General features: G+C 34.9%; 1 protein-coding gene across 7 annotated transcripts in view; it reads left to right on the top strand.

The window, feature by feature from the left end:
* The window catches only part of ERBB4 (erb-b2 receptor tyrosine kinase 4), a 1,100,194-nt gene that overhangs the window by 580,112 nt on the left and 495,613 nt on the right, over nt 1-24,469 (top strand). For all 7 annotated transcript variants that reach the window (XM_027590425.2, XM_027590421.2, XM_027590423.2 and 4 more), the window contains exon 3: nt 16,219-16,405. In XM_027590425.2, coding sequence (XP_027446226.1) covers nt 16,219-16,405 — 187 coding nt within the window. The remainder of the gene's footprint in view (nt 1-16,218; nt 16,406-24,469) is intronic.

The raw sequence follows: 24,469 nt of genomic DNA, 5'->3' as shown, positions 1-24,469 counted from the left end.
ATGAGAAAACAATATAACTGAATTCCAAATTATGCTAGTTTGGTTTCCTCTATACTTCGATGCTGGAAGGCATTGCATTATATGTTTATGAGTTTCAGAGCATATTCTGAATATATTCCTTGTATCTCTATTTATCAATGAAATGTACTTTTGATCCTTTCCTAATGCGTTCTCTGTTGCTTGTTTTTTCTTTTCTTTTTTTTTAAGATTTATTTATTTATTTGAGAGAGAGCACGCACAGGAAGGTCAGAGGAGAAGGAAAGAGAATCTCAAGCAGACTCCATGGAGCCTGGAGCGCAACGCAGGGCTCAGTCTCACAATTCTGAGATCTCAAACCTGAGATCATGACCTGAGCTGAAAACCAAGAGTCAGTGGCTTAACCGACTCTGCCACCCAGACACACCCTCTGTTGCTTTCTTAGTAAAGCTAATTTGACCATCATCCCATCATCCATGGACCCTTGCCTATAAATTTTCCAAGATGTTGCTATTTCTTTAGTAATTCTCCATTTTATCTACCAAGTTTATGAATGGTAATTAAAAGACTGGAAGATGGAGGAGCTCCTGGGTGGCTCAGTCAGTTAAGCATCTGCCTTCGACTCAGGTCATGATCCCAGGACCCTGGGATTGAGCCCCATGGCGGGCTCCCTGCTCAGCAGGGAGTCTGCTTCTCCCTCTGCCCCTGCTTGTGCTCTCTCAGTTGCTCACTCTCTCTCTCAAATAAGTAAATAAAATCTTAAAAAAGTTTGGAAGATGGAAATACTTGAGTTTTTCTCTGCATTGTATCATAATTTGCTGATGTATCTCACTTTGAAGTTACCAAAATTCTTTATCTCTCTATAACATTTACATAACACTTTCTACCTTAAGTGCAACTACTTACCCTCCTACTGCAGTTCCCTATTACATGCCAAGCTTTTAGAAAGGAGATTGTTAGTTTTGTTCATCTAGATAATTCCCAAACAAAGCCTAGACCTGGCACTTAGCAAGCATGCATTAGATACATACTGAATGAGGGAATAAGGAATGAATGAATGGTCTATTTTGAACAAATTCAACAAAGTTAAGATTTTGAATAACTGTCTCTCTATAGGTGTAAAATATAGGCAGAGGAAATATTCAAGCACTTTTCCTCTTATAATCCTATGTCAGAAGTTGAGGGTTATAAATAGAATCTTCAGTCCATTAAATCCAATGTAATAAATATTGGATAATTACCATATTATAGATGAAGTATAATGCTAGATACTGTACAGGAGATTGCTATTAAAAAAATAAAAACAAAACATGCATAATGTACCTAAAGCTCATGACCAAGATTGTGAGGCCAATAAAATTATACAAATGGTACTAATGATCCTAAAATTCATTTTAATTCTATGAGCGTACATCTGCTGTCCATATCTACATCTATACTGTATCTTTATCTCTATCATTAGCTTCTATAAGGATATAATTCGGATAAGATTGAGCAAAATATGTTCTGAAGTGTATAATACTCTTAGAGAAATGCACAGTATTGATTTTTCAAGTGGCATTTTCAAAATTTTAATATAATACTTAAAAATATACAGACTTAAAAATAAATATCTAATGAAACCTAAGCACCTATAGAAAATAGAATATTTTCAAATACCTTAAAAATATTACTTGCCTCATGTCACTAAGAGTGAAGTTTTATTTTTATCCATTTTCATGTTTTAAAATAAATTTGATTTTGAAAGATTTTTTTAAAAATGTAGATTATTGAAATATAATGGCATTTTGCATTTCTTCCTTAAACATCACCTTATTTTTTATATGTATGAATAAAAGCAAATACGTTTATAAATGTTTATTAAAACATATATAGAAACCAATGGCTTTTTAAATTATGTGATATATTCTGTGAGAGGGATTTTTTTCAAGTTTCAATGTTACCTCAATTATATGGAATGTCAAATTCTGTGTTTTTTTAATTTCTTTTGATAATAGTATTGACTTTATTTTCTACTTTGAATTACCTTATCACTTAAAAAAAGAACCTGTGCTTTGGTTGATTTTAGTTGTTTTATTTGTACCACAGTCTCTGAAGTAAAATGGAAAAGTAGAACTCTTACTTCAGGAAATATCTTTCAACACCAGAGCATTTATTCAAATATGATTATTTCAGACAAATATTTTTTTGAAGGTAGCATTTTTATAGCTTTATGGTAATCAAAAGAAACTAAAGCAAAACAGATTGTATTATTTACATCTATGAGTTACTAACATTATTGTCAATGATTTTAAACTATCACTTTTTTCCTTTTCAAATAAGGTATTTATTTTGTTACCATTATAAAGATAATAGTAATTATAGTAATTATAAAGATAATAGTAACATCACTCCTAACATATGTAGCAGACTTTTTTGGGTAAAATACTGAGAATATTGGTCTCATGTCAGAAAATGTAACAATATTTTCTATACAGTCCTTAATGCACAAAATGTTTTCATATGCTGCCCTTCTCCTCCTTCCCTTTTTCATGGTAATGCAGGAGCAATTAATTATAAAAATTAGGTAATCACCAATGGCCTTGTGTTTGTTCAATATAGATGTCAGTCTATGTGAAGGAAGTGTAGTATAATTGAACAAATCAAATTAGAGATGTCTTTAAAAGAAAAGGTACAATGGTGATAATGGTAACTGTTTGATAGTCTATGTAAAAGCATTGAGCCCAGTGCCAACTGTATAATAGAGACTCAAAGATACTCAGTTGTAAGAATGGGAGTGATGGTGGTACGAGTTACCCTGGTAGTTGTAGTGATGTGAATAACAGCAGGAGAAGTTAATTTGAGCAGCAGAAAAACATCCTCCCGCAGAAAACTTAATCCCCATGACCTAATTTGTTTTATCTATCTTTTCATACATGGGCACTTTCTAAAAGGGATTTGAGGTAACTGTGTCAGCTAAACAGATGTTAGCATGAATTATTCCATAAGTTTCATATCCACATGTCAGCTAGTAGAGATTGTATCAATATATTAGGATTGGGACCTGCGTAAGGAAATTAATGTAGGATTAAAAAAGCAAGATCTAGGAAAGGGAGGTAAAATGTTTTCAGGGGTATAATTCAAGAGTATTAAAGCAAATGTCACGTATGTCATTATTTTATTAATATCAGTTCCTTTCTAAGATTCTTGTAGTTCGTGAATGTAAAACCTCAGCACATTTTATATTTTAACATAATTCTGGAAAAGTCAATTGAAATTTAGTAAATTATTTCAGAATTTGCCAATTCAGAAGTTGCCAATTGAAGGTTAAATGTGATATTTATGTTGAAAGCTTTGTAAACTGCAATGTACATATAAAATGCTAGTGCTATGATGATGTTGATGAAGATGATGAACTTAGGGATTGGAATAGGATTGAGTATCATGACCTGAGCCGAAGGCAGACGCTTAACAACTGAGCCACCCAGGTGCCCTGTTATTTTTATATTTAAATTAGTTTGGTCACTGAGTACAGCTTGGACACTATAAAATGTATTTTTTTACTAGTGAAAAATACCTTTTTAGAGAGAGAGGAGAATTATGCCTCTTAAGGAAATGGCTGACATTGTTTGTTTATAAATATAACCTCTTAGACTTAATGTCCCTGAGTTGCATTTGGCAAGCTTTTTAACAGTGAATGAAAAAAATCAATGTAGAAGGATTTGCTACTGCAACACTAGGTTACAAAGTGAAAAAAGGAGAAAGAGAGCACATATTTTTGTATAATTTACCCACGTGAATGGATATTTATTTGTCCAGTCAGCCACCATTGATCCAGCCATCTCTGTCAGTCTGTCTGCATAGCTATTTTTCTACCTGCTTAATACTTTAGGATACATATAATGATAAATTTAGGTTAAGAAAATATATATTAATATAAGAATATTAATTTAGATCTTCATTTTATATATATATATAATCTTCATTACATATATATATATATATTAGCTTCACATAGCCAAATATCCATATAGTATGTGTGTGTGTATATATATATATGTATATATATATATAAAATGGATCATGTGAACAGTATACTAGCAGACACTTTCACTACTTCTAGAAACCCCCCAAAGCAACTTTACAAACAATAAAACTTAATGCTTGCCTCACATTAATTAAGTCTATACCAGGGTTTCTCAGTTTCAGTACTATTGACATTTTAGACCTGAAAATTCTTTGTTGAGGGCAAGCAAGGACTGTCCTGTTCATGTATGATGTTTACTAGCATCCCAGATCTCTACTCACAAGAAGGCATAGCACCCTCCCCCTTCAAGTGTGATAACTATAAATGTCTCGAGACAGTGCCAAATGCCCTTTGAGTAGCAAACACCCCCAGCTGAGAATCACTGTTTTATATGGATGCAAAGAATAATCTAAACTGGCACCCACAAATATATATGAAATCACAGGTGCTACATAATTTATTTTTAAGTTAAGAACATACTGAATGCATGGGGAATTATATCAGACACGTGTACCTACTATCCAGATTTAACAGACATAGAGATATTATTTAAAAGAATTTGTAAAAGAGAGTATGTTGGTTTAGCTTCAGAGAGCCAAATATCCATAGAGTATTAGGGAAAAATCTGTCCCCCAAATTGTTCTTTATCCCAGTTAATGACAACCCCACCTACCGAGTCTCCTAGGCTAAAAACTGCAGGCATGTCCTGTTTGTTTTCTTCCTTAATTCCTGTATCTAGTAAGTTACTGAAATATTTTTTATACTGCCTCAGAAAGATGGCTTCAGTCTCAGCCCTTGCTATTCTGTATTCCCTGCCATCAGCCTCTTACCTGGCAAGAATTTCCTAAATTTTTATCCTGGAAATAGGCAGATAATTCTACAAAACGCACCACAGTTTAGTTTACCTGTATGTAGCATCGTTAAATCCCCATTGCCTGAAAGATGAAACTCTGAAATCCTACATTACTTTTGTCCCAGTTAAGTCCCCTGGCCTCCTCACCTCATTTTCCATTCAGGACTTTAAGACCTGTGAGCACATCAGGCTTTCTTTCTCAAGGCAGTTTCCCGTTAGACACGTTACCCTCTCTGCCTAGATTTCACAAGTGTGCCTTACTAACTATTCAGTTCCTCAGTTTAACTAGAGAGAATTTGATAGCAAGGAATACCAGGCAATCTGAAATTTTTCCGTTCTTAAACTTCAGATATAAAATGATAAGGTATAGAGATGTAAAGGGACATTTATATGTGCCTCCTTGTTTTTTTTTTCTACTTAATGACTTCTTTTTTATAAGCTTTATATTATAAATATAACACAGATACTGAAAACATCACAAAACAAATGCATAGCTTAAGGAGTTTTTAAAAGATATACTCTCTTGTAACTTTCAATATACTCAAGAAATAGCACTTTGCTCGCCACACAAGAAACTCAACTCTGTGCCCCAACTCAAACCCTTTCCTCTACAAAGGTAACCACCATCCTTACTCTTATAGAAATCTGCTTTCTTGTGTCTCTTTATAGTTTGATAATTACCCAAGTATGCATCCCTAGACACTATAGTTTGGCCTTTGAAAGATTTTTAAATCTCTTAAGACTTAATTATAGGTTCTTCTTCCTCCTCCACCCCTTATAATTTATCTATTCAATCCTGAGGTATCTTTCTGGAGCGTTTTCCAGAGCCTGAGTGTTGTAGGTTGCTTACTCCTGATAGAGTTCAATAATGGTTTCTCTGTCTTCTGTACTTTCTCCAAATTGGCAGTTGGATCCCAACACTATCATATTCATGTTTCCTCCCTTTGCAGAAACCGAAGGTGGTGGCATTTGCTCAGCCAGAGGCATCAAACGACTGGTTGTTGTCAAGAACTGTCAAGGGTCTGACAAGTTAGCCTGCCAGTTGTGTTGGCAGAAGACCAGAGACTCCCTAGTACAGCAGTCAGCAGGAGCTTCATGTTTACATTGTTTCCTCTTGTCCCTGGGGCAATTCCTGGGACCAGGGAGGGGGGGGTTATTGGGAAGTGGGCACAGGTAGATACTGTACACAAAATGGATTTGTGTCACAGTTGAGAAACTCTGAGCTTAGGGCACCCTAATCTTCTAAAGGGAAGTATTAGCTAGCAAATTTGCCTTCTGCCGTGAGAGAGACTATCATTATATCCCAATACTGTTTGCTAGCCATGCATCCTTAAAGAATTTGCTTTGTTTCCACCTCCATTTCTAGTGGGCCCAGTAGTGGTACTCGGTCCTTTTACATTTAAGATTGTTTTGTCATACTTGAATTGTTCATTCATGTACAGAATCTCGATTGATTCTACATATCCTTTTGAAAAGACCTCTAGTTTCTTGACACCTATGAGAATGCTATTTTAAACGTTTAGGGGGTTTTGGGGGGGCACATTTTAGCATACTTTGAATTTAGAAATATCAGAATCATGCTGCAGTTACTTTTGAATGGTGTTCTGGATTAGATAATATTTTTGTCATAAAAAGGAGGATGTGATTCTTAAGTTACAATTTTAGACCATGTTGCAATGGATATTACTTTCAATAGGAAATAATAGTCACCAATTTTTGAAAGAAATAACTTAAAATGATTGGGATTTTGAACTCTGGAATAAGACAGATATTATTTTTCTTAAAAAAAATATTTCGGGGTGCCTGGGTGGCTCAGTCGTTAAGCGTCTGCCTTCGGCTCAGGTCATGATCCCAGGGTCCTGGGATCGAGCCCCACATCGGGCTCCCTGCTCCGCGGGAAGCCTGCTCCTCCCTCTCCCACCCCCCCTGCTTGTGTTCCCTCTCTCTCTCTGTCAAATAAATAAATAAAATCTTAAAAAAATATATATATATAGTTCTTGGAGTGCCTGGGTGGCTCAGTTGGTTAAGCGTCTGACTCTTGATTTTGGCTCAGGTCATGATCTTAGAGTGGTGAGATTGAGCCCCGCCTGGGCTCTGCACTGGGCATGGAGCCTGCTTAAGATTCTCTCTCTCCCTCTCCCTCCGCACCCCACCCCGTTCACACACACACGTGCTCCGTGTCTCTCTCTAAAAATAATAATAATAAATAAAAATTTAAAAATTAAAATAAAAAATAATTCTTCCTTTTTTTGTCTATGTGATTTTAGGCAAGTTATTTAACTTCAGTTTTTTATCTATATGATAGTACCTAACTCAAAGCGTTGGTGCTACCAGAATATAAGACATAAGTGCCTCACATACAGAAAACACTATGTAAATAATATAATTATTACAAGTAGTAAATAGCCACTTAGAAAATAGCTCGCATAAGGATACTTAAATATGAGAGCATTTTAATTTCTGGTCTCCAAACCCCTGATCTCAATTTATGTTATTGTCTGCAGTCCTGATTGTACTTACAGAGGTCCATGCTCTATTTATTTGAATTGAATTGAATATTAAGAACACATAAGTAACATAAGACATTGTTGTCACTGGATGACATGACTCACGCAAGTATTTATTCTTTATAAATTAATTAAGCCTTTTGCTTTCTGTTTTTACTGCCAAATATTTAGACAGATATTAAAATGTATTTTGGCAGTCTTGTCAAATCCAAGCTTGGTACTTTGGCTTTCCTATTTCTGAAATCGCTCACCCTTTTCATTTAAAAAATCACAACAGACTAGTCACAAAAGCAGTCACCTCTAACTTCTGAATCATCAAAGGCCATTTCCCATATGTTTTCCAAAAGAGGCAGCTGTTGTTATACATAATTTCATGAAATCCCATTTTCCTCCTTTAAATTTTGAGAGGGAAAAAAATCTTATAAAAGCCGTCAGACATAAAACTGTCACTCTCAATTGTAGATTGAAATGGTATCAAGCAGTTTTCTCATCTAAACTTTGGTGATGGGTAGTTATTCCTTTAGACATAGAGAAACACGGTTTTATATGTGCTATGCAGTAGAGGCAGTGTACTGAAGAAGAGTAAAGATTCTGGATTCAGAAGAAACAATGACAATTAATACTGAGAGCCTGCTGTAAGCCACATCTTTTCTTAAGTAACTTGTAAGGATTTACTTCTCGGAACAATCCAGAGAATTTGTGATCTTAATATCCCTGTATTGGAGATGAAAAAACTGAGGCGTGGAGGAATAAATAATTCATCCAACATAACACTGCTAAATGCTAGAGTATGAACCCAGGTAGTGTATTTGTTTGCTAGGGTTGCCATAACAAAATACCACAGACCAGGTAGCTTAAACAGATGTTTATTTTTCTCACAACTCTGGAGTCTTGAAATCTGAGATCAAGAAGTCAACAAGGTTGTTTTGCTTCTGAGGCCTTTCTCACAGACTTGAACGTCAATATTCTTGTCTTCTTTCTATGTATGTCTGTGTCCTAATTTCCTCTTCTTTTTAAGGACACCAGTCATATTGGATTAACGTCATCCCAGTGACCTCATTTTGACTTAATTACCTTTTTAAAGACCCTACTCCAAATATGGTCACATTCTGAGATACTGGGAGTTATGATTTCAACCACAAATTTTGAGGGATCACAGTTGAGCCCATAACAGGCAATCTGACTTGTGTCCACAACTTTATGAACTATATAGCACCAATTGTTTAATTAATAAATTTTAATATCAAATATATATATGCTTGCATATCATTTCCCAGTCCTAAACCATACAAAATATTTGCAAATATTTGCCATAATTATACTAACAATAAAAGTATAATGAAATTGATCATTTTTTTAAGATCTTCGACTTTAAGCACTTAGCAGGAATTTGTCCTATTTTTCAGAAGAGAAATTAAGGTTAAATAACTTGTGCAGTTATTTGCACAATAAGTACATGAAGACAAAAGTCAGACTAATACCTGTCAGACTGCAGCATCCAAATTTAACCAATGGACTGCATTGCCCTAAGCAGTTTGATTTTCTATGGAGGAAAATGCTCATCACATGTACAATGTCTATAAAAATTACAACACTTTAATTCATGTGTAGGCTCAGTTGTATGAGAATGCTGATAACTAATAATTTCCTTTTAATTTAAGTTGTATCTATAATTAATCAAAGTTTAATTCAAAGGTCTCCAGATACTCTTACTATTCTGCATTTATGCAGTGTATCTAATTTCAGTTAAAATTCAATTCCCTAAATCACTAAAGCTTAATGTGCATATCTGATGGGAAAAGAACGAATTCAATACTATATTTTAAATAGTTATAAAGGACTGTCAGTTTAGAATTCAGGTTTAAAAATGTAGACCAATCTGTATAAACACATGGAAAAGAAAAGATTACACACACACACACACACACACACATTTTAAATTATAAGAGAAATGAAATTTTTAACAATACAGATTTTTTTTAATATAAAGACACTTAAAATTGAGATTTGTATATGATTATGTAAATGAATCTACAAAAGCTCCCTATTTAACTTGTGGAAACTATCTCTGATATAACAAGTCTATGATACAGGGATATAACTGAGCTAGGTCAGGAGATGAAGGACCATTTGGGGGTGTCCTGAATGGCCAGCTAAGCCAGATATAAAGGACAAAGAAAGATGATAACTTTGGAAGAGTTAAGTTGTCCTCTTTGCAGTAGAACTAAAGTGTTCCCTACTAGGGTTAAGAGCTGGCTAAGTGGCCAGTGATGATGAATGAAAGGCCTGTAGATTCTTAGAAAGTGAAGGATTGTAATAGCACTAGCACCCAAAAGACTGGCTAGTAATGGCTGGGAGTTAGCAGTTTTGCTGGGAAGAATTGGATCAGATTCTTTGCCCCCTCCCCCAGTGTTATTTCATGCCAGGTAAAATGAGCATGAATTCACCTCTGCCACAGTCAGGTACATGACATTTCTCCTTTCTCTGTTTTCCCAAATCTAATCAGATCAGACTTTGAGTTCCTGCTTGCCAGGGTAGCATAATCCCTGCAGTTTTAAGGAACCTGGGAAAACTGAAAGCAAGACTCCAAAGCCAAATATGCTATCGCATTTGGAGATGTCACATGGGAATGAGGTATATAGTCAGTCAATCTCTATTTCTACATGCAGCAGGAATATGTAATGTTTGCTATATGCTTATTAATTATTTCCCAGTAAATTTCTTAATATTATGTCATAGTTAAGAATGTTCTCTACTTTAGAAATTCCCAGTCTTGCTGTAAGGGGCAGGGACAGAAATTAATTGCCTAGGGAAACTTAATGGAAAGCCTTAGTGATAGAGAGGTTACAATTTGCTGCTACATTTGTCACTGTCAGAGAACACATAAATTCTATAGTCATTACCAGCAGAGGGGCTTTCCCCCCCCGCCCCCATAGTTCTCTGCTCCCTACTCTTCTCTGTAATACTACGGATTTAATTTCAAGTCTACTGATTGTAAGTAATCACTGTTTTATTTGTGGAGGTCTTGACTGATGGAGTATGTTAGTATTATTTGAGGATGATACCTAATTGGGTATGAGTACATAAGACACAGGAAACAGAGTTCTATACACAGAGCCAAGAATGTATAATTGCTTTTAATGTGCATAACATTGTTCCTAAACACTGATTAAATATTCAGGAATCATGAGGTATTGCAATCACTTAAATCTTAAGTGGATGAAGGAACCTTTAAGGAGATATTTACTCTTCTCACTAGGATCAAATTAGAACCAACTAAAATAAAAGAATAAGGAAATTGTGTCAAATACAAAATTAACAGTTGTTATAAGAATTGTGAAATGAAATAGAGATTTAAAAAATAAAGACTGATTTTTCTTGAATGATCTGCAAGTAAAGCCCAGTGAAGCAGTCCAATCTCTTCTAATCTTTGACTGAATGATATCCATTGAAAATCCTGGGAACATTATAATTTCAGATTTCATATTTTTTCTAAAAATATTTTATGGGAGAACAGTGTAAATTTCTATTCTTTAGAGCAAACCATGTATTTTTTTTCTGGATTTATTGCTAATATGGATATATTGCTAATATGGGAAGCTGGTCAAATTTCTTTTTTTTTTTTTTTTTTCATTTTTTTGGTTTCCATCATCAAACGCCCTAAGCAGAACAAATCATCCCTGGGTTAGAAAAGTTCTGAAGCATTTAAGGCTTTAATGATCTTCAGTTATATTCACTTCTTGAACAAAACAGCTGTAGAAGCATACATTGACAATGGAAATCAATCAGTTTTAGACAGCAGAAACTTACACCACAAGGAGAGAGATATGTCTTTAGGTGGGTATTCACTCTTCAGTTGACAAAATAGGCAGTTTCCTGGAACTAAATGTACTGAGCCAGAACCAGAGTCAGGGTTTTCTTTTTGTTGGGGCATTCTGGTGATTTCTACTTACCACTGTGGTCCTTGGGCACAAGTCATGATTATGTTGTTCAAACAACGTTTTTATTAGCAGAAAGTTCATAAAATCATTTTCAATGGAAAACAATATCTAAAAAGACCATGAGCATTGTTTTCTACTTTTCAATTCTACTTCATTCAACAGCCATTATTGAATGTCTGTTCAGTGCCAGAGTCTGTACTAAAGGCTATAACATACACAGAAACAGTATAAGGAACCAGTTCTGTAATTTAGGAATAAATTACAAGTTGAAGAGGCAACATATAAAAAAGATATAAGGGAGGGCGCCTGGTTGGCTCAGTCAGTTAAGTGTCTGCCTTTGGCTCAGGTCCTGATCCCAGGGTCCTGGGATCAAGCCCCAGATTGGGCTCTCTGCTCAGTGGGGAGTCTGCGTCTCACTCTCCCTCTCCCTCTGCCTCTCTCCCCCTTGCTCATGTTCTCTCTCTCTCTGTCTCAAATAAATAAAATAAATAAAATCTTAAAAAAATATATAAAGGTTACATAACAAAGATTAAAGCCAATGGTTCCTCTGTAATAAAGTTATAATTATTTTTATTTTCAAATCAGATTGTTTACAGATAGTTTTGGCTGTTACCAGAAATAATAATATTTGTAATAGATAGCATCTATTGAACACTTACTGTTTGCCAGACGCTTTTCTTTAGCTTTTTGGGTTTTTTTAAGATTTTATTTATTTGAGAGAGCAAGAGAGAGAGAGACAAGTTCACACTGAACATGGAGCCTGATGCAGGGACTCAATGAGCCTGAGATCATGACCTGAGCCGAAATCAAGGGTTGAAGGCTTAACTGACTGAGCCACCCAGGTCTCCCTAGATACTTTTTATAAGTGTCTTATAAAATCTTTTTAATAGAGTTATTGCTATCTTTTATTTTAAAATAAAGAAACTGAGCCTCAGTGAGGGTAAACAATTTTAACAAGACTACAAAGCCAGTAAGTGTGAAGGCTGGTAAGTGTGAAGTGTTTTGAGCTCAGCTTTGCTTGGCAGTTGAGCCCACATTTTTTACCATTATTCTAAGAGTCTAATTAGAGTCAGTTCCCAAGTGAAAATGGAACTAATGGTGAGTGTGTTAGGAAGAATGGATACTATGACATGCTCTAGACAAAAGATTGATAATATATCCTCCATCCCCAATGTTTATCTTTGTGTATCATTGTACTTTAGAGCACTTGGTAATTATTGTATACAAGTTAAAGGATAAATTACCTTTATAGTGAATGAAAAATTTTTACTTGTTAGACCAAATGATATTGGAAAATGTTTTTGATCTCTCTTCTAAGGACACAAAGGGATTAGAGTTCAACCATTGAAACAGTGATTGAAGGAGGATTTGTAGGGCTCTAGGGATAGACTATTCCAGGCAAGTGCAATTTCAAACACATGTGGTATACAAACAATGCATGCTACTGTTGACCTTTCACCTCTTTTTTCTATCACCCTAAGAATTCATCTCTTTAATCCACAATTCTCAGTGTCCCAGGAATGCTTATAGTGGCTTAGAGTTCCCAATCCAGTGCCAGACATGAATAGTTTCATAGGTTCCTTGACCCTTCATCCATTTTGGACCTTTCATCCATTTAATGGACTCTTTGCTCCATTAGGATTCTATTTTTCTAGGTGATTAGTGTTAGCAGGTTCATTCCTAAGAATTGGGGGACCTGGGATGAGAGTATAAATGAAGGTCTACATATTTTGTGTCATTATTCTTTATTATAAATATAATAATTATTATTAAAATATGATCTATCCTCCCACTTTGACAGAAATATCTTTATAACAACTTGGATGGCTGGGTGAAATGTTAGAATTTTTGAACTCCTCAGTAGTATGGTGGCATGGAGAGGGATGGACTCCAGCCTTCAGCCCCTCCTTTAACCAGTTCTGTCCAGTGTCATAGGAAGCTTTGAGCAGAGTGACACTTAGGCTGTACATCTAGCCATCCATACACTCTCCACTCAAACATCTGCACCTGGACCACCCATCCTTGCTAGGTGTATGCATGTTGGTCGCATAGTCTGCTGACTGGGGGACAGAACTGGAAAGATGATATCACAGGCTCTAGATGAGGGATTGGGGCAATTTGGGAATGAAATTCTGGGATCACAGGGATCTGGAGCATTGGTCTTCTCTAGAGAAAAGGAATGCAGGTTCCAGATGGGTATTTTTCTTGACTCTGTAGACTTTGCCTATTGGTGAAGATATGGCCAGAGAAAAGCCAGAGTGCTCAGCAAATATTTATTGGTTTTTCACTATGTGCCTGTAGTGTTGTAGTTACATGAGACATGAATGAACAAATTAAAGTGCTTGCCCTTGCAGAGCTTATATTCTGAGAAAGGGAGAGACAGACTATAAATACTAAATGTAATAAATATATATACTATATAGTAAATTTAAGGTGAAAAGTACTATAGAGACAATAAAAGTTAGAGCAGGAAAAGATGGGAGAACTGTTAGTCAGCATTGGCTTCAACTGAGGTTTGAGATTTTGAGAAAAAACTTGAAGGCAGTGAGGAAATTAGCCAAAAAGAGAACAAAAGGGAAAGAAACTCAGGCCTTTAAGAGTGTAGTAAACACCTCGAGGTAGGACCACACTTAGAATGTTAGAAGAACAAGGAAACCAGCAAAACTGGAATAGAGCGAGGGCGCCTGGGTTGCTCAGTTGGTTAAGCAACTGCCTTCGGCTCAGGTCACGATCCTGGAGTCCCGAGATCGAGTCCCGCATCGGGCTCCCTGCTCGGCGAGGGGCCTGCTTCTCCCTCTGACCCTCCCCGCTCTCATGTAGTCTCTCTCTCTCTCTCTCTCATTCTCACTCTCTCAAAATAAATAAATAAATAAATCTTAAAAAAAAAACAAAAAACTGAACTAGAGCAAGAAAAGAAGAGGGTTAAAAAAAGAAGTTACATAAAGAACTGATGACCAGACCATATAGTATCGTACTGTGCAACAGAAATATAGTGATAGCCATAAAAATATTATTTTAAATTTCCATGTAGCCATAATAAAAACGTAAAAAAATGTTAAAAATTTACCTTAATAATCCATTTTATATACCTCAATTTATCTAAAATGTTATCATTTCAACATGGAATCTTTGAAATCAAGAGTGTATTTTATCTCAATTCATACCAGCTATATTTCAATTGTTCAGTAGCTATATCTAGTTAGTTGTTGCTGCATTGGGCAGAACAGATAGATTTTGACTCATCAGTGAAAGAATTTTGTCTATTACTTTGAGTGACTAGGGAGATGTTTCAGGATTTTAAGAATTGAAGTGTCTTGATTTGATTTATGTTTAAAAACAATCAGGTCTGGGGCCCTGGGGGGCTCAGTGGGTTAAGCATCCGACTCTTCATTTCGGCTCAGGTCTTCATCTCAGGGTCATCCATTCAGCTGGGCTCCATGCTGGGCATGAAGCCTACTTAAAAAAAAAAAAAAATCGGGTCCTGCCTTAACTGAAAATACATGATAAAGGATCAAAAGAAGTAGAAACAGGGAGACCTATTGCAGTAATCTTGATAAAGGAATGATGATGGCTCAGATGATAGCAGTGGTTGCCATAAGAGGTGGTTGAATTCCTGATCATTTTAAAGGTAGAAAAAATAGGACAGATTACATTTAGTGTATGATGAAAGGGGAGTCAAGAATGACCCCAAGACTTGGGCCTAAATAATAGGAAGACTGGGTTGACCTCAACTTGAGATGAGAATGGCTGTTAGAAGGTTGGGACAAGGAAGCTGATTTGGATAGGTATATCTGAAAAGTCTATTAGGCGTTCAGGTGAAGATGTGGGGTAGGCAGTTAGATAGGAGTCTAGAGTTTAGGGGACAGGTTGGAGGTAAAAGTTTGGAGATCATCAACCTAAAACTGGATAAGGTCACCAAGGAAATGAGAGTGGATAGAAAAGAGAGTACCAAAGACTGAGCACTGGGAAATCACAATTAAGAGGTCTATACTGGCATGAAATTGACATTAAAATAACATCAAATATTTTACCACTTCTGTATTATATATATATATATATACACATATATATACATATATAAATTTTATTTTTTATATTTAATTTTTTAAAACCTTAATACATATATTCATAGCTGTCACAATCTTGATTATTTTACTGAAGAACTGTAACTTTAAATGAAACCTAAGGGCTTTTTTTGTGACTTTTTTTGCTTTAAAATGTACTACAAACTTTCAAGTAATTAACTTATACTATATTAAACAATACATAGTCAAAATAAAATTGTGGCTGTAGGGGTGCCTGGGACAGAGCTCTGCATCATCGGGCTCCCTGCTCAGCGGAAAGTCTGCTTCTCCCACCTCCTCCCCCTCCCCCACTCATGCTCTTGCTCTTTCTCTCTCTGCTCTCAAATAAACAAAATCTTGTAAAAAATTGTGGTTGTAATTAAATTAGAGATCATTACCAGTCTTTAATACATATTGTTTATATTTGTGTTTCCCAGAGACATACAAGTTAACTGTCTCTGATAATGATAGCATTAAACATCGATATAGCAGTTTAAAATACATTCCATAGTCTACAAACTCATGCAGCTTTGTTTTATTTGCGATAAGCTTATGAATTTGTTTTATAAAAATTTTGGTTGATGGCTAGGTGTTCTTACCTCATTTTCGTCTGTCAAAGAATGACATATTTATTCCTTTAATTATATTCAAATCCCAGGTATGGTGAATGTTTTATAAAACAAAATCCATTATTTTACTATAAGTACATTCATGACTTTTTTAAAGAGTACAGCTCATACTTCAAATGAGATTCTAACCTTTTGTGTTCTTGTATTATCAAGGTAATTATTTACAATATAATGTGGAAATTAGTGTACTGAAAAATAATTTCTAATTTTTTTAACAAAGGCAATTGTTTGTTTCTTTTCAGTCTATTCGAGAAGTCACAGGCTACGTGTTAGTGGCTCTTAATCAGTTTCGCTACCTGCCTCTGGAGAATTTACGCATTATCCGTGGGACAAAACTTTATGAGGATCGATATGCCTTGGCAGTATTTTTAAACTACAGAAAAGATGGGAACTTTGGACTTCAGGAACTTGGACTAAAGAACTTGACAGGTAAGAAAAATATACAAAATTGCAAATATGCTCTCATTATCAATTTAATGCAATAAACATTGTAAATAAACACTATAAAGCATTTAAATATCTAGTCTTTATTCGTTTTATGGGAAATAATGCCTTGTGAGGCCCTTGCTTTTATTTACAGATATTGTAAGTGCAGTCTGAAAAATACCGTAATACTGTATCTCAGCTGAACAGAAGTACACTCTAAGGAAATGCTCAGTGACTGAAAACTGAGATAGGAAGCAGGTTTAAGAATGGTCTCAGGTGAGCAGTGGACCACATCATCAAATCTCTGCAATAAATAACACCACCACCTTCACCCTTGTTAGAGCTCAGTAAATACACAAGTCTTTATCTCTAGTTCCACTAATCTAGTGTTTTGCACAGTCCCTTATTTTTGGAAAATGTACCTTGATTTACTAATTTAGTTTTGATTTATTTTATTCAGTAATTCACTAAATGCCATCAGAAATTCTTTCTCAGAATGTTTCAATATCATCAGTGATTTTTCCCCTAAGATTGGAAAAAGGAATTGCTAACAACCTAAACTTATTACCTTGCTGCAAAAAACAAGAAAACACAACACTTTGTAGGAATTTGTTTTGTAAGCTGGTCCTGGCATTCCTGCAGGTACCCTTTCAGTCCATATAGTTCATAGCTCACACAGGCTATCGTAGGAGGTTTGGTAGGAGGTTTGGTATAAGGTTTCAAATCATGAGTTTTGCTATGTGTGCCTGTAGTCAAGTAGTGCTAATTAGTAATTAATTATCATCTCACAGTGGGATAAAGGAGTTTAAACTATTAATTTAACCTACATTAATATGATCTATATTTTGCATCAAAATACATAGTGATTTTATGTGTGTTTGAGTCCACTCAGTGGTAATGTTTCTTGACATTAAAAAATTACAATTTTTAGAGGTATTGCCTCAAAATACTAAGTAAAAATAACATTGATATTGTCAGGTTACTAAGATTTTTGTTTCTTTAATTCATAGTGGATATAAAATATTTTAAGTTAGAAATAGCTTCATAGTTAGCCAGACATGTAAGCTAAAATTGGATATTTTGGATGAAGAAAGGAATACTGATTATGTTATTTATTTTGGACATGATTGCTATAGAACTGATGGCATAATGGTAAATGCAAATTATTCAGAATTTATAGATTCCTTCATTAACATTTTACTTTTTTTGTTCTTTCCTTTCAAAGATAGTTTCCTTATTGAAGAGTAGGGTTTTTGACTAAATTGCTACTTGCATGGAAATAATGATAGGAAGAAGAATTTTAGAAATGGAATGGATGGAGAGAAATTGAATGATTGAAGTTAAGAGTCTAAAAATAATATAATCCAGTTAAAACTTGCATAGGAATAATTATGGTTTATTAAATGATTTTCCTCTATTTAAAGAAAAAATCAATACTTTTTTTAAACTTTTTATAATACTTGCGTTATTATTCCATAATATGTGCTATTTGAACAACCTTTTCATCCAGAAAATCAATCTTAAAGAGCTATCTTATTTATTTTTACATTTAACATTAGTACTACTCCAATATTTTTTAAGTTATTTAATCAAAATTATGCCACATTTAAACATACCTTATTTATTGAGTGAGCTCACACCATGATTGCTTTTGATTGTGACAGTTTGTGTCATACCAAAATACAGCACTGTTATTTCAAGAACATTATGCCATGTTCTGCCAGAAAGTCTTATAATATTTGTGTGTGTGTAAAGTAAGTAGAAGTGAGTAACTAATAAGTGGCTAAGAGAATGAGTTGATTGTTCAGAACAAAAAATGTGTTTGTTCAAGAGTTATTAATTTCTTTTTGAATATAAAGAAAAGTAAAAATAAATGGTGGAAAATTTAGACAACTTGGAAATTGTCCAGATATCTTAATATATTTATTAGGTGGCTGAGAATTACATGTGAACATCAGTCCAGCATCATTGATCTTACTCTAGGTAATTGAAATCAGTAGTGTAACTCTAGTTTTGAAGATCGAAAGTCACACGATAAGCATGATTCTGTTTGTGTGTAAGAATATATGAGGAAGGGTAGGAGACACCTCACTGTTCATATAAAGAGGAATTGGGGAAGAAATTTGCTCTATAGTTGTATCTTAAAGAATTGAGTGTTCTAGGTAACCTAGTAAAGTAACCAGCAAACATTGCAATTCACTTCAGATAAGGCTGTTTTTGTGTTTTGGAAAGATAATTTTTCTATCTTGTTTGTTTATGTGTTATACAAAGCAAGCTGATAAAAATTTAAAATAGTTTTAGGGTTATATTAAGTGTAGGGCTCCAGGGTTGGCCCTAATTTTAGGGCTGTCTTATATAATATGAAGGGAAATAGAAAACCTGCTGAGTAGCCAAATATCTCACTACTTCACTGTCTAGTGAATTAAAATTTTAACTTGGTTCTTGAAAATAAAAAATAAAAATAAAATAAAGAACCATTCTTAAAGAACCAACTGCATCAGCATCACCTGGGTATTGTTAGAAATGCGAATTTTGGGGCTTTATCTGAGACCTAATGGACCAGAAACTCTTGTGGTAGGGCCCATCAATATGTATTTTAAGGATCCCCCCCATGATTCTGATGGCCACAAAAGTTTAAGAAGCAGTCTGTTTTTAATTAAAGATATGTTACCAAGAACCAATAGCATGATATCTAGTTAACCTCTTCACTTACTTGATCTAAATAATTTTCATCCACTTATCATCTCCTAGAGGGAAGGGAAGGAATGGGACAGAGAACAGGTGAATTTGTGATTGAATGATGAGAAATATTCCTTAGGTTGAGGTGAGAATGAAAAGAGCATACTAGGTGCCTAGATGAAAACGTGTGGGTATTAAAGAGCTTGGAGGTTAGCAAGATGCTGGGAGTAAACTTTCTTCTGTATTGCCATTTGGTCTGGTACCAACTTTGCATAGTGGTAAACCATAACAGGGACAATAATAATCATGGTCAGTTTTTCCTTCTAAGCAAAATTTTATTTTTAAACACTTTCAACAAGATAAATAACAAGTACTACTTGTAAGGTAGGAAGTATGCAGGTTGTAACAAATAATTTTGAGATTATGAATTCATATATATATTTAATATATATGTAACATTTTTGTTTTTCCTGAAATCTTTTTTGCAGTGTTGACCCTAGAATAATATGACTTTTTTTTATTACGTTTGTTGCCTGTAAACTCTATCTTTGTGAAAAGGTATGTTTGTTTAACTTGAGACTGTCATATATAAGGATTAATGGTTGGATGCCACTTATCAAAGATATAAATTAACTTCCACACATTCTTATTAATCAGCTTGATGGTCACCAAAAGCTATTGCTTGGACTATAGTTATTACTATAGATCTTACTTAGAGACTTTCATTTTGGTTGTGCCCAAAGACAAGAAACATAAACATATTTTTCTGGCTACTGCTGCTACTCACATTTCCCTGGTTCATTGTCAGTGACGTGGACAGAGTGGAGAAGAGGCAGGTCCCTAGGCTAGAGATACGCTGCACAATCTAAAAGGGAGTAAGGAACTTGTCTTGGCAATCCCTAGGTGCTGTGTTAGGCTGGGTAATCCTTTTCTGGTCAGGGGAGAGACCATATTTCCATCAATGTGTCCATCAGGCATGTAACCTTCTTGAGGCCATTGAGAATGACAGTACTGAACCAGAGGACTGCAGAGCTGGAGAGAATTCATTACTTCCTTTGTTAAGGTCACTTGCATGTGGCTGTGGCTTTATTAATCACTCCCATTATGGTGTTCTGCTGTTTGTTTGTTTATTTTTATAAGATCCTTCTTAACAAAATATCCCTATTCTAAATTCAAATCAACATCTAATATATTTACAACTTTAAGTCTACAAGCTTCTACTTATTTAGTTACCTGTCTGACCAAAATCTAAATGTCATTGTATGAGGCAAAAAAAAAAAAAACCCAAAAACCCAAAAACCAAACAACAACAACAACAACAAAAAACTATTATTTTCTCCTTTCTGGAATTTATAGAACTACCTCATCTGAATAATATTATACAATCTCATCTATATGTGATATTGTAGATATGAAGGAATCTTTGAGAAATACCTAGATTCATATCTATTCTACTATTCATATTCTATTTATAATGATGATAACCTGAATACAAATTTACTACATAAATATGTACATTTTTCTTACCAAATTTCACCTTAAATATTTGGATTTTCATTTTATGAATTATTAGAATATCTCTTTTGAATAGGTAAAATTTGAGGTGATACCAATATACAATTTATGTTTTCCAAATATTAGCCAAATACTCTCCATATTTTCAGACCAACACATTCATGTATTAGTACCTTTATTTAATGTTTTATGACTATTCTAATTATTTGGTTAACTGTGTACTGTATCATCTTGATTAGATTGTCATTTGATATGTGGACAAGCAAACATTTTAAACAGATACAAAACGCTGAAGTTGTTTTTGGGAGCCCTCAATAATAATGGAAGGATATATTAAGTTTACTGAGTTCTAGTAGACTAAAAATAAAATGAAATGCTTGGTTCAGGAGATAGAACATCTGATGTAAGAACATTTAAATTTCTCAAACCCCTTCAGCATTATTCACTGACAGTCAAGTAAATAACCTAACACTGAAATGGACAGGCCATCTGCAGGCAACGCAATGTATGTCAAAGAGCATGGGTGTGGAATCAGAAAAACAAAACAAAACAAACAAAAAAAAACCCGTTCAAATGTCAGATCACCACTTACAGTCTGAGTGTCTCTCTGAGACTTAGATTCTTCATCTTTAAAATTGAGAAGAGAATTCCACCTCACGATGTTATTATAGACATTAAAAAAATAGAGAACTTGTCAACCACAGCACCTTTCCCATAGAGTATACTTAGGAAACCTTCATCTTCTTTCACTGTATTGTTTTGTCCTTAGCTTTTCTTTGTGCCAACACAGTGACAAAACAATTGTACCTGTTTCTTCATATTCAAATAGGTTCCTGTTGCTTCATTGGGGCCTTGAAAAGTGACTTGTTTAGACAAAAAGATGCTCCAAATTTCAGTGTCTCTTCAGATGCCACTTTGAAGCTATTTTATGTATAGGCTCTATTTCTCTGGCAGGGAGAAGCCTGAGGCTTTTCTTTGTCTACTCTCAGTGTGATCCTGTCTTTAGTACTTCATAGCACTTCTCTCCTGTCTTTCAGTGCTCACACCAAGCACCTGTTACCCCAGCCCTTCGTTTCAAATCTCTATCATCATGTTTCACCCTTCATTGGCCCTGACATTTGCCTTGACCTAGACAAGAGACATACTCATTCTGAGTTCGTTTTCTGACACTAGAGTTGCTAAGCATTTTTCAACTGTTCTGTGAAAGGTCTTGGTAATGTTTGAGTTCAACTAGCCTAGTTCAGCAGTTGTTGTTAAATAGAATGTTTGACAAAGGTGCTGCTAATATTTACATAAGAAGAACTACTCAGCATAGTGTGGATATCTGAAGAACAAAAAAAAATGATTCCAAGAATACTCCTAGCTTAAGGATAAATTACTTGGAAGATGATTTGATCAAAACTAACCTATAGTGAAAACCCTGTGAGACAGATGGAATCAGTGAAGAGTGGCACATACTTATGAAGGCATCAATTTTTAGATCAGGTCCACAGTTTCTAAAAATGATACTCTAATCAATGTTTTCAAAGAAGGTTGTTTGCCTGCCATGTCAGAGAGTGTGTATTAACTAGAAGAAGGGGAATTATAATGATATGTTTCAGTGTCTAGGTAAAACAGAAACATATCTGAAAGTAAATACTTTAAATGTGAGATCGGTTAGAGTGGCCATTGCAGCAAATTTCTAGGACTCATTCTTAGCTTTGGAGAACTGATTAGTGAATTTATGGAATTGAATGAAGGTAAAATGGGAATTTCTTCTCCTGCTGTACCACTCATTAGAGAGGATACTGTTACTGGAGCAATAAGGGATGAGATGGGATTCTTAGGGAATGGAACAATTCCTTCTCCTCTAGCTTACATGTTTTTAGTTGTGAATACTAGGATAATCTGCTCAGGTCATAAAAAAGCAACCCTGTTGTTGATTTATGTCCCATTCAGGTATCCTGAAGGCATCCCATTCTCTGAACTACATTCTTTTTAATCCCTATAGCATCTTTAGGAAAAATATTGGGGGAAACCTAGCATTGTGGAAGTCTTTCAGGAAAATTCCCTACTTGAGACTTCAAACCTCTGTCATCATCCCTTTTTGTCCCTAAGATAGTCCAAGAACTGCAGATTCCCTTTCCTAAGAGAGAAAGCATACATATTCTAAGGAAAGAAAACATATAAGGTCAAAAAACTCCCTTCTTAAAGCTCATTTGTTGGGAAAATGTGCTTGTTTTGACATTTAGAAAGTGGAGGAGAATCTTTGCTCCTCAGGGTCCCAGATGCAGTCAGGGAAATTGATAGTGATCACTGAGTCCATGAGTCCATGATTTCACGTCAAGGAAAGCAGTTAAGTTATCATAATATCTGCCTCCTCACCCTCATCCCAGGACATTATCTTTGTTGATGCGGCAGACATTCATCCGTAAAGAGTTGGCAAATTATCTATCTGTCTGTCTGTTTATCTATCTATCTATCTAACCATCTATCCATCTATAAATATAGATAAATAAAATATAGAGAGATAATTTCTCTTTGTTATATAGAGATAGAGATAAAGATAGATAGTTTAGTTAGAAGAGACAACTCCAAGCTTGGCAGACCCTAAAACTCTCAGTCAGAGGTAAGAAGTGAGGCTACACATTGTCGTCTTCCAATGTTACTGAAAGCACGATTATTATAATATCTCATACTGCTATGAAGTTGTATACTTGACAAGTGCTTTCAGTTTCCTTTTCTTTGTTTCACACCTAGCCTCCTCATGCTGACCTGGAAAGTGTCTTTATTGTAATTTTACATCTGAGAAACTAGATCTAAAGTCTTGTGGCTAATAAGAGCACCTTGTTCTAGAATTTAGATCTATTTTCCTTCTCTTCCTATTGTGTCATTCCTAAGAAGTGTTTAGGATAGTTTCTCCAGGTGAGACTATGTACTCAGTGAAATACTAAATTGGCTATAAGCATAAATAATCCAGACTTTAAACAGAAGGTCTTAAGGTTGTATTTTAGAAAGAACTTTCTGATTTTAGTTGTTGTATAATACTTGAATACATCATGAATGTACCTATGAAAAATAGTGGTAAGGTGACAACAAAATACAGTCACACACACAAAATGACACTATTGTATATACTGGATTTGATTTAAAAGTATCAGATCTATTAACTAGTTTTATAGCCACTGCCATTCAACTGTGACTTTTTAAAAATCAAGGTTACTGGGGTGCCTGGGTGGCTCAGTCAGTTAAGCGGTTAAGCATCTGCCTTCAGCTCAGGTCATGATCCCAGGGTCCTGGGAGCGAGCCCCTCATCTGGCTCTCTGCTCAGCAGGGAATCTGCTTCTCTCTCTGCCCCTCCCCCTGCTTGTGCTCTGTCTCTCTCTTGCATGCTTTCTCTCTCTCTCAAATAGATAAATAAAATCTTTAAAAAAATAAATAAAAATCAAAGTTACTAAACTCTTAGTCATAACTCACGTTTATTAATAGGCTCAATTTTACTGGTAAAAATTTCAGGATTCTTTTGGAAAGTGATGTCAATTCAAATATTTGTTAGCTTTGTTTTTTTCCACTTGTATATTCAAGACACTGTGCTGAGATATGAGTTATTCTAAATTAGCTCTACCTACCTGTGTTCTCTCAGTAAATATTATACTTCTGACAAATATTTACCTACCAACTGCAATGTGAAAGCACTGGGAAAGCATTTTCCCCAATTCTATTATTTATAGTCAAGTATCTCCATGGGGTCAAGAGCCTCCATTTTAATCTGTTTTAACTTCAAAAGCATCAGGTGCCCTATAGAGCTTTCTGTGATGATGGAAATATTCAATCTGTGCTGCACAATTGAGAAGCCAAATGTGGCTACTGAGAACTTGAAATGTAGCTAATTTG

This window comes from Zalophus californianus, chromosome 3 (genome assembly GCF_009762305.2).
Source record: "Zalophus californianus isolate mZalCal1 chromosome 3, mZalCal1.pri.v2, whole genome shotgun sequence".
Lineage (NCBI taxonomy): Eukaryota > Metazoa > Chordata > Mammalia > Carnivora > Otariidae > Zalophus > Zalophus californianus.
This window is presented reverse-complemented; position numbering and strand designations above follow the sequence as displayed.